Source organism: Nansenia antarctica (genome assembly GCF_963989245.1).
Source record: "Nansenia antarctica genome assembly, chromosome: 1".
Classification (NCBI taxonomy): domain Eukaryota; kingdom Metazoa; phylum Chordata; class Actinopteri; order Argentiniformes; family Microstomatidae; genus Nansenia; species Nansenia antarctica.
In genome coordinates this window covers 30476015-30491014 of record NC_137674.1, presented here as the reverse complement: position 1 = coordinate 30491014, position 15000 = coordinate 30476015, and the positions used below count along the sequence as shown (strand labels likewise).

Genomic DNA, 15000 nt, shown 5'->3' with positions numbered 1-15000 from the left:
TTGGTTTCATACAGAAATGAACAGAGCAATTATGCCGTCTTTCCCCACGTTGTTCAAGGCTCTATGAATGCTTTAGTGTCACATGAAGAAATTCAGATTAATGTCTGTTATTAATAATAGAATTATGTTATAGCTCTATGACTATAGACCTATTAGACACTCGGGTGAGCTGAGTTCTTATTTTCTGGTAACCTCTTTGTCTCTCTCTCTCTCACTATATCTACTTCCACACCTCCCTCCTATTTCTGTTTCTCTCTCTCTCTCTCTTTCTCCCTCCCTCCACACATCTCTTCCATTTCTCTCTCTCTCTCTCTCTCTCTCTCTTTCACTCTCTCTCCCCCCCCCCCCCCTCCCTCCCCAGAGCACCTGTCTCCCTCTGAGTCTGACGGGGACATGTTGGGGTACGACCTCTACAGCAGCGCCCTGGCTGACATCCTGAGCGAGCCCACCATGCAGCCCCCCATCTGCGTGGGCCTTTATGCCCAGTGGGGCAGCGGCAAGTCCTTCCTGCTCAAGAAACTGGAGGGTAAGGGGTCCAGACCCGTCCAGGACCGCCGGGGTCCAAACCCCCCCGCCGGTCCTGTTCGCTGTGAAGTCGGTCGATCACCGTCTGCTGAAGAGTCTCAGCTGTGCTCTCTAATAACTCAGTCGTTTGGTGTCAATGTTTTTTTATGTTTCGTCTGTTTCGGTGTGTTTTTATGAGTTCTGTCTTGTTCCTGCAGCTGAGCCAAGTGTGTCCTAAACCTTGTTACCTCAGTTGCAGGGGGCTTGTCTTTAGTGTAACCTAGTCTGCACTCTCTCTCTCTCCCTCTCTCCCTCTCTCTCTCCCTCACACTCTCTGTCTGTCACTCTCTCTGTTGGTCTCTCTACCTCTCTCACTGCTCCCCCTCCTCCCTCTCTCTCTGTCTCTCTCTATCTCCTTTCTCCCTCCACTCTCTCTCTCTCCTCTCCCCCCCCCACCCCTCCTCCCTCTCTCCAGATGAGATGAAGACGTTTGCGGGGCAGCAGATCGAGCCTCTGTTCCAGTTCTCGTGGCTGGTGGTGTTCCTGGCCCTGCTGCTGTGCGTCAGCGTGGCGCTGGTTCTGGGCTTCACCGTGGACCTCAGCCTGGCCGTGGCCGTGTCCCTCAGCCTGCTGGCACTGCTCTACGTCTTCTTCGGTGAGTGAGGGAGAGGGGACCCCTACACCTTACCCAGGGACCCCTACACCTTAACCAGGGACCCCTACACCGTAACCAGGGACCCCTACACCTTAACCAGGGACCCCTACACCTTAACCAGGGACCCCTACACCTTAACCAGGGACCCCTACACCTTAACCAGGGACCCCTACACCGTAACCAGGGACCCCTACACCTTAACCAGGGACCCCTACACCTTAACCAGGGACCCCTACACCTTAACCAGGGACCCCTACACCTTAACCAGGGACCCCTACACCGTAACCAGGGACCCCTACACCTTAACCAGGGACCCCTACACCTTAACCAGGGACCCCTACACCTTAACCAGGGACCCCTACACCGTAACCAGGGACCCCTACACCTTAACCAGGAACCCCTACACCTTAACCAGGGACCCCTACACCGTACTCATCAGTCAAATCAGACATCAGTCAAGTCAGACATCACTCAGATCACAGTCCAATCAGACAAATCATTCAAATCTCAGGGTTTCGGGGTTTGGAAAAACACAGTTTTTACCTCAGAACAGACAGGTCATCCACGTGAATCGTGTAGATCTGCAGGACGTCACCAGTCTGCATCCCTGAGGCTTTCTGCCCAAGGCCCTGTTTGACTCATTTCCGCTAAAAACCTAAAAGCCAGACCCAAACTAAACTGCTTATAACATTTTGAAATATGTGACAGCAGCTGGTGAAACTCGGGAACAAGTCAGCAACCCACAGAATGTTCCAAATGGTTTTCAACAATTTGGTTTTGACATTTATTTTATTTCTTTCTGAATAAAAGTCTGAACATTTGGTGGGTTGCTGATTGTTCCTGGTTTCACCAGCTGCTGTCACATAATGACAGATGCAAAAGTGGGATGCCTTTGGATAGCTAACACGAAGTTTGAGATAAAGACGCGTCGTGCTAAGAGGTGAACATCTTACCTTGTTACCGCAACATTCTAAAGGTTAAAATGGTGTTGATATTCAGGCAAGGAGGTTCTTTTTTAAATTATCTTTAAGACATGCAATACACTGTGTAAATTATCTTTAAGACATGCAATACACTGTGTATTTCGCTAGAGGGCGCCATTGCCCTGTACTGAGAAGCCCCAGCATTGACACACACTGGTGAATATCACCGCACCACCAGAGGCCAACTGTTTTAGAATCGTTCTGTGATAACAGTGATCACCTGCGTGTGACCACTGACTGTCATCTCTCTCTCTCTCTTTGTCACCCTCTCCTGTCACTCTCTTTTTCTATCTATGTATCTCTATATCTCTCCCTCTGTCTGTCTGTTTCACACTCTCTCTCTCTCTCTCTAAAACTCTCCTAACTGTCACTCTCTTTTTCTATCTATATCTCCCCCTCCCCCCCCCTCCTCCAGTCCTGGTGTACTTCGGGGGTCGTCGTGAGGGGGAGAGCTGGACGTGGGCGTGGGTGGTGAGCACGCGGCTGGCCCGCCAGGTGGGCTACCTGGAGCTGCTGCTCAAACTCATGTTCGTCAACGCCCCCGAGCTGCCGGAGCAGACCACCCGCGCCCTGCCTGTCAGGTGACACAAACACACACACACACACATGGACACGGACACACACGGACACATGGACACAGACACAAGGACACAAACATGGACACACACACACACGGACATGGACACGCACACACACACGCACACACATGGACACGGACACAAGGACATAAGGACACACACATGGACACACACACACACACACACGTAAGAAAGCACAAATAAAGCTTGTTGTCTGTGTGTTCATGTATAGTCATGTGCTTTCCCTCGGTTAGAATGAATAAGGCATTATATGATTGTATAGAATTACTGTCTAATGTTCTGTCTCTGTGTGTGTCTGTGTCTGTCTGTCTGTGTGTCTGTGTGTGTGTGTGTCCGTGTGTATGTCCGGGTGTGTGTCCGTCCGTATGTGTGTCCGTGTGTGTGTGTGTGTGTGTGTGTGTGTGTCCGTCCCTGCGTGCGTGTCCGTGTGTGTGTCCATCTGTGTGTTTGTGTGTGTGTCCGTCCGTATGTGTGTGTCCGTGTGTGTGTCCGTCTGTGTGTCTGTTTGTGTGTGTCTGTGTGTCTGTTTGTGTGTGTGTGTGTGTGTGTGTGTGTGTGTCCGTGTGTGTGTGTGTCCGTGTGTGTGTGTTCAGGTTCCTGTTCACAGACTACAACCGTCTGTCCAGCGTGGGCGGGGAGACGTCCATGGCGGAGATGATCGCCACGCTGTCGGACGCCTGCGAGAGGGAGTTCGGCTTCATGGCCACCAGGCTCTTCAGGGTGTTCAAGAACGACGAGAACCAGAGTGAGACACACTCCCCTTCCTCTCCTCCTCTGAATCCCTCTCTCCCTCCCTCCCTCCCTCACTCCACTCCTCCTCCTCTCCCCTCTGAATCCCTCTCTCCCTCCCTCCCTCCACCCCTCCCTCCCCTCGGAATCCCTGCCTCCCTCCCTCCACCCCTACCTCCCTCCCTCCCCTCTTAATCCATCCCCTCTGAATCCCTCCCTTCCTCCCCTTTGAAAGACCCTCTCCACTTCCTATTCTCTCTTTACTGTCCCTCTCAACCTCCTCTCCTCTCTGAATCCCTCCCTCCCTCCCTCCCTCTCTCTCCACCTCCTATTCTCTCTTCACTGTCCCTCTCCCCCTCATCTCCGCTCTGAATCCCTCCCTCCCTCTCCACCCTCCCTCCCTCTCCACCCTCCCTTTGAAAGACCCTCACAACCTCCTCTCTTACTGTCCCTCTCAACCTCCTCTCGCGCACACACACACACACACACACACACACACTTACACACATACACACACACACACACACACACACACACAAACACTGCACGGCGTAGCCTAGACGTCTCCAGAATGCACTAAATTAAGGCATAATCTGTTGTGGAAAATGACATGGTTGGTTACCGTTGGTTACCACGGCACATGTTTATGGTAATGAGGATAATGGTACATCCCAGAATAAGACGTCGTGAGAACAGGAAGTCACTGGAAACATCCACTGTAAAACACACTCAAGATGTACAGGAAGTTCACAATAAGTTAATCATACTATAAACATGTACATATTATTATTATCATTATATTATTATTATCTTGCATTGTCAATATCTCACTGTCCCCTGCCAACACCTGGGTCATTTCCTAGGTGCTTGTTTATGAAATATAAATCAATGTGTTGGCCTCTACATTGATTTTTGAAACTTTGGTGAGCTGACCTCTTATTGTATTTCTCTAGTGACCTCTGTCTCACCATCTTTCTCTCTCCCTCCATTCCTCCCTCTCTCCCTCCTTCCCTCCCTCCCTCCCTGTAGGTAAGAAGTGGAAGAAGACATGTTGTGTTCCCTCCTTTGTGTGGTTCGTGGTGACGATGGGCTGTGTGATGACTGGCTTGTCTCTGCTGGCCATCTTCAAGGTAGGGTTAGGGCTGGGGCTAGGGTTAGGGCTGGGGTTAGGCCTGGGGTTAGGCCTGGGGTTAGGTCTGGGGTTAGGCCTGGGGCTAGGGTTAGGCTCGGTGTAGAATATATGACATTTAGCCTTTTACCCATACCACATTTGTGACACGGTCTGGTAGGAAGGGCCGTAATTCGGCAATTGTGAGACCCCGCAAATGATCAAAACGTGTCTTTTTTTGGAAGAAATGTAAAAAACAAACAGTTTTAGGATCACTAAATACCTATAATTTGTTAGCAAACATTGCTAGTTTAAGAGTGCTTTTGGGGCGTTTTCCGGTGGCTTCTTTGGACCAAGAAACCAATCAAAGGGATATCTTCCACTACAGTGTCTGAAATAAACACTATTTTATATGAAAACAAAACAAAAGACACTTTCTAAACACAATCTCTTACTAGCAAGCTACTCTGTAGCATAGAAATGGCCACGATGTTAGCTTTCGTGAAGTTCGCGTTCACACCCCCCCCCCCCACACACACTCTACTGCATTGCAATTATACTTGATCCGAGGTAAAGAGAGGGTGTGTGTTTTCACTGTCTCTAAAACTGGAAAAAGAAGTGCTATCACCATAAATGTGCAGATTTAGTGCTATATATATATATATATATATAGTGTATATATAATTTATGTATTTAGCTAAATCATCGCTTTCCATGTACTGTATGAAGAGTGCTCAGTGGTTCTATTCCTCAGTCTGTGTGGAGAAGCAAAGGGGATTGTGTGTGTGTGTGTGTGTGTGTGTTGGTCTTTCTGTGTGTGTGTGTGTGTGTGTGTGTGTGTGTGTGTGTGTGTGTGTGTGTGTGTGTGTGTGTGTGTGTGTGTGTGTGTGTGTGTGTGTGTGTGTGTGTGTGTGTGTGTGTGTGTGTGTGTGTGTGTGTGTGTGTGTGTGTGTGTGTGTGTGTGTGTGTGTGTGTGTGTGTGTGTGTGTGTGTGTGTGTGTGTGTGTGTGTGTGTGTGTGTGTGTGTGTGTGTGTGTGTGTGTGTGTGTGTGTGTGTGTGTGTGTGTGTGTGTGTGTGTGTGTGTGTGTGTGTGTGTGTGTGTGTGTGTGTGTGTGTGTGTGTGTGTGTGTGTGTGTGTGTGTGTGTGTGTGTGTGTGTGTGTGTGTGTGTGTGTGTGTGTGTGTGTGTGTGTGTGTGTGTGTGTGTGTGTGTGTGTGTGTGTGTGTGTGTGTGTGTGTGTGTGTGTGTGTGTGTGTGTGTGTGTGTGTGTGTGTGTGTGTGTGTGTGTGTGTGTGTGTGTGTGTGTGTGTGTGTGTGTGTGTGTGTGTGTGTGTGTGTGTGTGTGTGTGTGTGTGTGTGTGTGTGTGTGTGTGTGTGTGTGTGTGTGTGTGTGTGTGTGTGTGTGTGTGTGTGTGTGTGTGTGTGTGTGTGTGTGTGTGTGTGTGTGTGTGTGTGTGTGTGTGTGTGTGTGTGTGTGTGTGTGTGTGTGTGTGAAAAATAAGAGACAATGATGACAATGTCATTATATTCCGGGCAGAATTATCTTTTTGAGAAGATCAGACACTTCTGTGTTTGAGGTGTGCCAACATTCACATACGCATATCTTCTTCACCTTCAGATGTCAACGTATGTATGACACATCATTTGAAAGCTTCCAATCTGCCCTTTCATAATCTGTCAAAAACCAAAAAATTACCCTTTTTCACCAGACCCCATCACATTTGTATCCATGGTCTCAGCAGCAATCAATCCAACTTTATTCATAGCTTGTTTTTTGTCACAGTGTTTCACAGTGGCCCTGGGGGGGATTCCACTGAAGGAAAATCCATGCTTATTTTGATGAAGTCTCTCAAGGCTGGATTTTTAAATAAATCTTTATTTATCAAAAATAATCCTGGATTGTCCTTTAGCGACGTTGATGGAATACCCCCCTGACCTCATGGAGGTCACCGTCACGGCCGCGGCCACGGTCCTCTCTCTTTCTCTGTCTCTCTGTCTCTCTCTCTCTTTCCCTGTCTCTCTGTCTCTCTCTGTCTCTGTCTCTCTCTGTCTCTCTCTCTTTCTCTGTCTCGCTGTCTCTCTCTGTCTCTGTCTCTCTCTGTCTCTCTCTTTCCCTCTCTCTTTCTCTATCTCTCTCTGTCTCTCTCTGTCTCTCTCTCTTTCTCTGTCTCTTTCTCTCTCTGTCTCTGTCTCTCTCTGTCTCTCTTTTTCTCTTTCCCTCTCTCTTTCTCTATCTCTCTCTGTCTCTCTCTCTTTCTCTGTCTGTCTCTGTCTCTCTCTGTCTCTGTCTCTCTCTGTCTCTGTCTCTCTCCCTCTCTCTCTCCCTCTCTCTCTCTGTCTCTTTCCCTCTCTCTCTCTCTCTCTCTGAGATAAAGACACCAATGTGTTGCTGGTGTGGTTCTGAAGCGTGCTGTTCTGAAGGACGTTTCTCTTCTGGTTGTGTTTGTGCAGTTGGACAGTGAGTACCTGACGGTGAACGCGGTGCTGGTGGCCATGGCCAGCGTGGTGGGCCTGGCACTGGTGCTGAACTGCCGGACCTGGTGGCAGGTGGCTGACTCGGTCCTCCACTCCCAGAGGAAGAGGCTGCACAGCGCCGCCAACAACCTCAGCAAGCTGAAGAGTGAGGGATTCATGAAGGTAGAGACTCTCTCTCATCTCTCATCTCTGTCTCTGTATCTCTGTCTCTGTCTCTGTATCTCTCTCTCTCTCTGTCTCTCTCTGTCATCTCTGTCTCTGTCTCTCTCTCTCTCTGTCTCTGTCTCTGTCTCTCTCTGTCTCTCTTCCTCTCTCTCTCTCTCTCTCTCTCTCTCTCTCTCTCTCTCTCTCTCTCTCTCTGAGATAAAGACCAAATATCTCTCTAGCCCCGCGGTGGCGTAGCGGTCTAAGCACTAGCCACTAGTGCAAGCTACCCACCAGGGACTGGGATCGAATCCCGGTCTCGCCAGACCCGGATATGGCCAGGGCACACAGGGAGCGGCATATTGAGCGGCCGCTCCCGAGGGCGGTATAGGACTATTTCCGGACAAGGATCCGTCGCGCAACACCGCCCCCCTGGGTGCCGGAATAACGGTGTCGGGCTCGAGGAGCCAGTCAGCTAGTCTGCCTGGCGATCTCCTCTGGGGCTGCCGGCTACGGGGTCGGGCGGCGGATCCTACGCAATAGGCAGGGGATAATTGGATGCTAGGTTGGGTTCAATTGGATACCAAATTGGGTGAAAAAGGGATAAAATCTGAAAAACAAATAAAAAATAATAATAATATCTCTCTTACTCTCCGAGGTAAAGACCAACTCTCTCTCTCTCTGATGGGAAGAGTGGATGCGTGGCACTCTCAGAGCTAATTTATGAACGTGGCCAATGTTTACTGTAGTGTCTTGTGACTGACGCAGACTTGGGTCCACATTTTATTTGTCTTTTTGTCAAATTCTTTCAGCGTTTGCTGGAAAATGTGGTCCCAATTCTCCATCAGTCACAAGACACTACAGTAAACATTGTCTATGTGTCCCTAATGATTACTTATTGTGGCATTAAGTGAATAACACAATAATCAACATGAACTTTTATATAAATCAAACCAGCAGAAACATCCTAATAGACGTCAGTGCGGGAAGTATTCAACAAATTAAAAAATATATTTACTCAACCTATTTCCATTGCAGCTATTCACATGAAATTGAGACCAGACATTGGTATTAACTCAATAAAACTACACAGCTAAAGAAACTGTAACATTCCGATCCCTAAAAATAGTTATGTGCAATAAAGTGGAATGACACATGAAAGTATTGAATACGCTAACTGACATGTATTTAATATGTGGAGAAACCTTTGTTTCCAATGATAGCTTCAAGACGCTTCCTGTATGAAAATAAACTCACCTCTCACTGTGATCAGGTGGGACTTTGGCCCATTCTACAACACAGACAGTCTTTAAATCTGGAAGATTCCAGGGGGCCCGCCAGTGAATTTGGATCTTTGGTTCCTTTCACAAATGTTCTATTGGATTTAAGTCTGGCCATTCCTCCTCCCTTCTCCCCTCTCTCTCTCATCTCCTCTCTTCTCTTCTCCTCTCCTACCTTCTCCCCTCTCTCTCCTCCCCTCCTTTCCTCCTCTCCTCCCCTCTCCTCTCCTTTCCTCCCCTCCTTTCCTCTCCTTTCCTCCCTTCCTCCCCTCTCCTCACATTTATTTTCTTTATTTTCAAGTATTGGAAATGACTTCAAATGCTGTCCGAACCCAAGTCTTGTCTGATGATGTGATTCTGTTGACCCCTGACCCCTAACAGGTGCTGAAGCATGAGGTGGAGCTGATGTCCAAGATGGCCAAGACCATCGACGGGTTCACCCAGAACCAGACCCGCATGGTGGTGATCATCGACGGGCTGGACGCCTGCGAACAGGACCGAGTGCTGCAGATGCTGGACACGGTGAGCGTGTGTGTGTGTGCGTGTGTGTCTCTCTCCCTCTCTCTCTCTTTCTCTCTGTGTCTCTCTCTCTCTGTGTTGTGTGTGTGTGTGTGTGTGCGTCTCTCTCCCTCTCTCTCTCTCTGTGTCTCTCTCTCTGTGTCTCTCTCTCTCTATGTGTGTTGTATGTATGTGTGTGTGTGTGTGTGTGTGTGTGTGTGTGTGTGTGTGTGTGTGTGCACGTGTGTGCACGTCTGTGTTTCACTCTCTGGACAACAACTACAAAATGGGTTCTACACACAGCCTGCCATGCCACACACACACACACACACACACACACAGACACACACAGACACTCACACACCTCCCCACCACCACCACCACCACCACCACCACCCAGGCCTAGCAGGGAGGTGGTGAGTTGCGTGCTTGTATCAGCTGGGCAGGAGAGTGTGGTAGTCTCTCTCAGGAGAGTGTGGTAGTCTCTCTCAGGACAGTGTGGTAGTCTCTGGGTAGGAACACAAGGCGCAGGAATGACGCTCTTGTCACAGGAGCCGAGTGCCAGCGATGTCAAAGCAGTGATGGAAGGCATTAGCGCCGTACCACCGCCTCAATGGCTCTTTTCTCTTGGACACAAAGAGGCAGACAGAAGCCAGCCTGGCTCGGGGCTCCCTTCCCCTCCTACAGAGCCCACATTCCTCCTCCTCGCTGGACTAATAGAATTAGCTTTTGCCAAACGTTGTTATTTGGTGGAGTATGGATCCCCCAGGAGCTTGGCAAGACTCCTGAGTCCTTAATGCAATTTGGTGTCTGAACGAACGAACGAGCGAGCGAACAAGTGAGCGTTCTCTCCTCTCCTCTCCTCCTTTCCTCCCCTCCTCCCCATCTCCTCTCCTACCTTCTCCCCTCTCTCTTCTCCTCCTCTCCTCCCCTCTCTCTCCTCTCCTCTCCTCCCTCCTCCCCTCTCTCTCCTCTCCTCCCCTGTCTCTCATTTCCTCTTCTCTCCTCTCCTACCTTCTCCCCTCTCTCTTCTCTTCCCCTCTCCTCCTCTCCCCCTCTCCTCCCCTCCTCCTCTCCTCTCCTCTCCTCCCCTCTCCTCTCCTCTCCTCCTCCCCTCCACCCCTCTCCTCTCCTCCCCTCTCCTCTCCTCTCCTCCCCTCTCCTCTCCTCCCCTCTCCTCTCCTCTCCTCCCCTCTCCTCTCCTCTCCTCCTCCTCTCCACCCCTCTCCTCTCCTCCCCTCTCCTCTCCTCTCCTCCTCCCCTCCACCCCTCTCCTCCCCTCCCCTCTCCTCTCCTCCTCCCCTCCTCTCCTCTGCTCCTCAGCTTTATGAAAGCGTTGTCTGTGGGGACCAATTAACCGTGGAGCTTTTTTGTCTCCGATTTTGAAATGTATACAAGATTACAAAATTGAATTTTTCTAAATAAATTTAGTTTTTAAAGTAAATATTTTCCCCCTTGTTAATGTTGATGTGTGATGATACACAAAGTGATATTCATATGCTGAGGAGTCACTTAAATAAATAGGGAGTTTTGAGCAGGGCTTGTAAGGCTTGCTGACTAGGTCTAAGTGAATTACAGAGTAGACAACTGCAGTGTGTGTGTGTGTGTGTGTGTGTGTGTTTCTCTCTCTCTGTGTGTGTGTGTGTGTGTGTGTGTGTGTGTGTGTGTGTGTATCTTTCTCTCTCTCTCTGTGCCTCTGTGTGTGTGTAGTGCGTGTGTGCGCGTGCCCATCCGTGTCTGTGTTAGGGTTGTGGCTGGCCACATCGAGAGGCGTCCTTGGGCAAGACACTGAACCCCAAATTGCTCCCAATGAGCGGGCTGGCGCCTTGCATGGTAGCTTGCCGCCCATTGGTGTGTGAGAATGTGTGTGTGAATGGGTGAATGAGAGGCCGTTGTAAAGCGCTTTGGAATAAGGCGCTATGTAAGTGCAGACCATTTACCATTTTACCATTTAGAAGCTATCCTGACTCCAGCAGCTGTGTGTGTGTGTGTGTGTGTGTGTGTGTGTCTGTGTGTGTGTGTGTGTGCGTCCGTGCGTGTGGCCACTATATAAACGCCTCTAATCCGGCCTGCCCCTGCGATTTCACTCCCGTCCAGGTGAGGGTGCTGTTCTCCAAAGGCCCCTTCATCTCGGTGTTCGCCAGCGACCCCCACATCATCATCAAGGCCATCAACCAGAACCTGAACAGCGTGCTGCGGGACTCCAACATCAATGGCCACGACTACATGCGCAACATCGTCCACCTGCCCGTGTTCCTGAACAGCCGCGGCCTCAGTACCGCCAAGAAGCTCTGCACCGCCGCCCCCGCCCCCCCGCACAATGACCAGGCCGCCTCCGAGGGTACCACACACACACACACACACACACACACACACACACACACACACACACACGTGCAGGACACACACACTCATGCACACTTGCAGGACACACACTCATACAGACACACACACACACACACACACACACACACACACACACACACACACACACACACACACACAGTAATAAACCAGTCCTTTATGTGTTATGTCCTGGTCATCTATTGGTTCATCCAACAGATCCTGTGGGTCTATGTCAAGTGTTACAGAGATGTCCTTGAGCTGAGCCTCTCTCTCTCTCTCTCTCCCTCCCCCTCCCCCCCCTCCCCCCCCGCAGGATGGTATGAGGAGGCGGACAGGAAGCTGTCCCAGAACAGCCTCGGAGACCAGAACAAGTTTGGCAGCAAGAACGCCCTCAACCGCAGGGTAGGCTCCCTCTCTCCCTCCGCCAGCCAAACCCCTCATCCCTCTCTCCCTCCCTCCATCCCTCCCTCCCTTCCTCCGCCAGCCAAACCCCTCATCCCTCTCTCCCTCTCTCCGTCCCTCCCTCTCTCCCTCCCTCCCTCTCTCCCTCCGCCAGCCAAACCCCTCATCCCTCTCTCCCTCTCTCCATCCCTCCCTCTCTCCCTCCCTTTCTCCCTCCGCCAGCCAAACCCCTCATCCCTCTCTCCCTCTCTCCCTCCCTCCATCCCTCTCTCCCTCCCTCCCTCTCTCTCTCCCTCCCTCCATCCCTCTCTCCCTCCCTCATCCCTCTCTCCTTCCCTCTCTCCCTCCCTCCATCCCCCTCTCCTTCCCTCTCTCCCTCCCTCCCTCCATCTCTCTCACTCTTCATTTTCCCTTCCATCCTCTCTCTATCAACCTCTCTGCCACCCTTACTCGCTCTCTCTCTCTCCCTCTCCCTTATATATCTCCCTCTCTCTCTCTCTCTCCCCTTCCCCTCATCTCTCTCCATCCTTCTCTCCCTCTCATCCTGAGTCGTAGGTGTGACCCGCGTCTGACCTCCAGTCTGACCTCCAGTCAGAGGAGGTGATGTGTGGTGGCGCGTGGTGATGATGTCATGTTAGTGGGTCCTGAGGAGTCCAGCTATGTGTTGACCTATGTCAGTAGAAGTGTATTTTCCCACCATGCAACAGTGATGTAGAGCAGCCTACAGATTAGAAGGCCACAGCCCTGGGTGACATCATGGGTACTAGAATCCACAGCTATGTGTGTGTGTGTGTGTGTGTGTGTCTCGGTAGAGCCACTCTGTTGTCGTCGTCACCTCGCCAAGGAAGGAGCCTCTCTCTCTCTCTCTCTCTCCCCCCCTCTCTTTCTCCCCCCTCTCTTTCTCCCCCCTCTCTCTCTCCCTCCCCCCCCCCTCTCTCTCTCTCCCTGTAATTGATTTAATGTGTGTTTATCCGTCCTGCTGCGATGCCTCCTCCTAATGACAGGGCGCAGCAGCGGTGGGTCTTGGTGACAAAACGTTGGCACCAGGGCTGGCGGCGGGAGGCTAAGCGACTCTGTGTCTTCCCCCAGCAAGAGGCCCCGCAGCCTGGCTCGGCTGCTTGTTTGTTTGGGCTCCTGATTTATCCTTGGCCTCCTCTTGCGATCGTTAGCGGGGGCCCCTCTTGGCTTTGTTTTTCGGGGGGCACGCTTCTCTTTTTTTTTGGGGGGGGGGGGCGCCTTCTCCTCGTGTGCCCCCCCCCCCTCCTCGACTCTCGGGTCTCTTGGCCGGAGGCCGATGGTCGTTTTTTGTGTCCCGTTCGTTTCGTTTTTTCTATTGTTTTTGTGTGTGTGTTTTTTGTTGTTGTTGTACTTCCTCTCTTTACAAGCGTAGCTAAAATGGATTGATGGAGGGGGAGGAGGAGGAGGGGTGGAGGGTTGGGGGGGAGGCAGAGAGGCAGGGGGGAGGCAGGGAGGGAGGGAGGCCTGTTTCTGTTTGTCTCTGCTGCTTAGTGGTAGAGCTATGGATCTTTACCAGAGTCTAACTGTACTAGATGGGTGGGGAGGGGGGGCAGGGGTGAGGAGGGGGATCAGGGGGGGCAGAGCAGGGCAGGGGGGGGTGGGAGGGGGTTTCAGGGGCGGTGGGGGAGGCTTAGGGGGGGAGGCTTATAACCAACATGGCCGCCGTGTCCCTGGCCTGATGTGAACTCTGATAGTTCTGCTTGTTCTCATGTCAGATTCCATCTCTCAGGCCCAATCCCTTTGGTACTGTGGATCACATGGTGTTACAACCCAGCTCCAGAGGAAAGGGAAGCAACGCAAAAACCAGATGGATTTGATAAAATAAAGTTGTTTATTTACAAGGAACTTAAATGGTCTTTTTATAACTGGTCAGAAGAGAAAACACAAGGGGCCAACTACAAACGAAAACAGGCCTGCTGGTTCTGTTCAGCTCAAACAAACAAATATAACCCAAACCCAGCTCCTAAAACCAGCTACAACCACTATCTTTATCGAACTGAAACCAAAATGAAAATAAAACCTCTCTGTCGAATTTCAGCGGTCAGAACTTAAATACATCCAAAACAGCCACCCCCTGCTGCTAGTGAGACTAAACAACGCGTGTGTGTGTGTGTGTGTGTGTGTGTGTGTCTGTGTCTGTGTCTGTGTCTGTGTCTGTGTCTGTCTATGTGTGCGTGTGTGTGTGTGTGTGTGTGTGTGTGTGTTCTAGTGAGACTAAACAAAAGGGTTCCTCTAAGTGTGGGTCCATATCAGTGTGTGTATCATACGCTGTGGCCATAACACATGGTCACGGTTGTTGACATGTTGAATCTATAAAAAACTATACAAAACCAAAACGCTACCATTGACTCCCAGCCTCCGTACTCCGCGTGGCCAGGGAAGGGTACATGGGAGGCTGGCGGAGGTAGGAATCGGAGGACGGACTTATTGTGATGCATGGGATGGAATGAGGAAGGGTGTGTGTGTGTGTGCATTCGCCACACCTTTAAACCAAAATCTCTTGGTTAAAATAATATATTCTCTGTGTGTGTAACAGCTGGTCTTTTTTTTCTCTTCTGCGTGTGTCTGTCTGCTCGCGTGTGTGTGTGTGTGTGTCTGCGTGTGTGTCTGTCTGCTTGTGTGTGTGTGTGGTGTGTGTGTGTGTGTGTGTGTGTGTGTGTGTGTGTGTGTTCCAGGACACGTATCGGCGCAGACAGATGCAGCGCACGGTGACCAGGCAGATGTCCTTCGACCTGACCAAGCTGCTGGTGTCAGAGGACTGGTTCAGCGACATCAGCCCCCAAACCATGAGGAGGCTGCTCAACATAGTCTCTGTCACAGGTACACACACACACACACACAGAACTTGGTTTTTCCCCTCTGTGTCACTTCTTGTAACTGTTTTTAAATTATGTTGTACATTTCTTAGTAATGTTTTTTTGTTTGTTTTATATTTTGGTTTAATTTCTATTCTGTTTATGACTTATATTGTTGGTTCTCTTTTATTCACTCGTTGCTACTGTAAATGAGGGCAACCTCAGTAACTTACGAGTTTAAATAAAGGTTTGAATGAAAAAAAACACACACACACACACACACACACACCACACACATACAGATACAGACACACACACACACACACACACACACACCCCCATTCTGAGGAGAGTTGCAGTGCTATCTTGCGATGAAAATGTCAAAATTAAGCGCTGACGTTTAGTATCCGGTCACAGAGTGTGGCCTTCCCATAATGCATTGCGGTCTCCAACCATGCCTCGG

The 15000-nt window shown here is 50.4% G+C and overlaps 1 protein-coding gene across 1 annotated transcript in view; it reads left to right on the top strand.

Moving 5' to 3' along the window:
- The window catches only part of kidins220a (kinase D-interacting substrate 220a), a 73169-nt gene that overhangs the window by 16256 nt on the left and 41913 nt on the right, over positions 1-15000 (top strand). Inside the window, exons 13-22 of the mRNA XM_080549021.1 lie at positions 362-526; positions 980-1159; positions 2558-2723; positions 3335-3486; positions 4500-4600; positions 7031-7216; positions 8860-9000; positions 11074-11317; positions 11636-11724; positions 14418-14562. Coding sequence (XP_080405147.1) covers positions 362-526; positions 980-1159; positions 2558-2723; positions 3335-3486; positions 4500-4600; positions 7031-7216; positions 8860-9000; positions 11074-11317; positions 11636-11724; positions 14418-14562 — 1569 coding nt within the window. The remainder of the gene's footprint in view (positions 1-361; positions 527-979; positions 1160-2557; positions 2724-3334; positions 3487-4499; positions 4601-7030; positions 7217-8859; positions 9001-11073; positions 11318-11635; positions 11725-14417; positions 14563-15000) is intronic.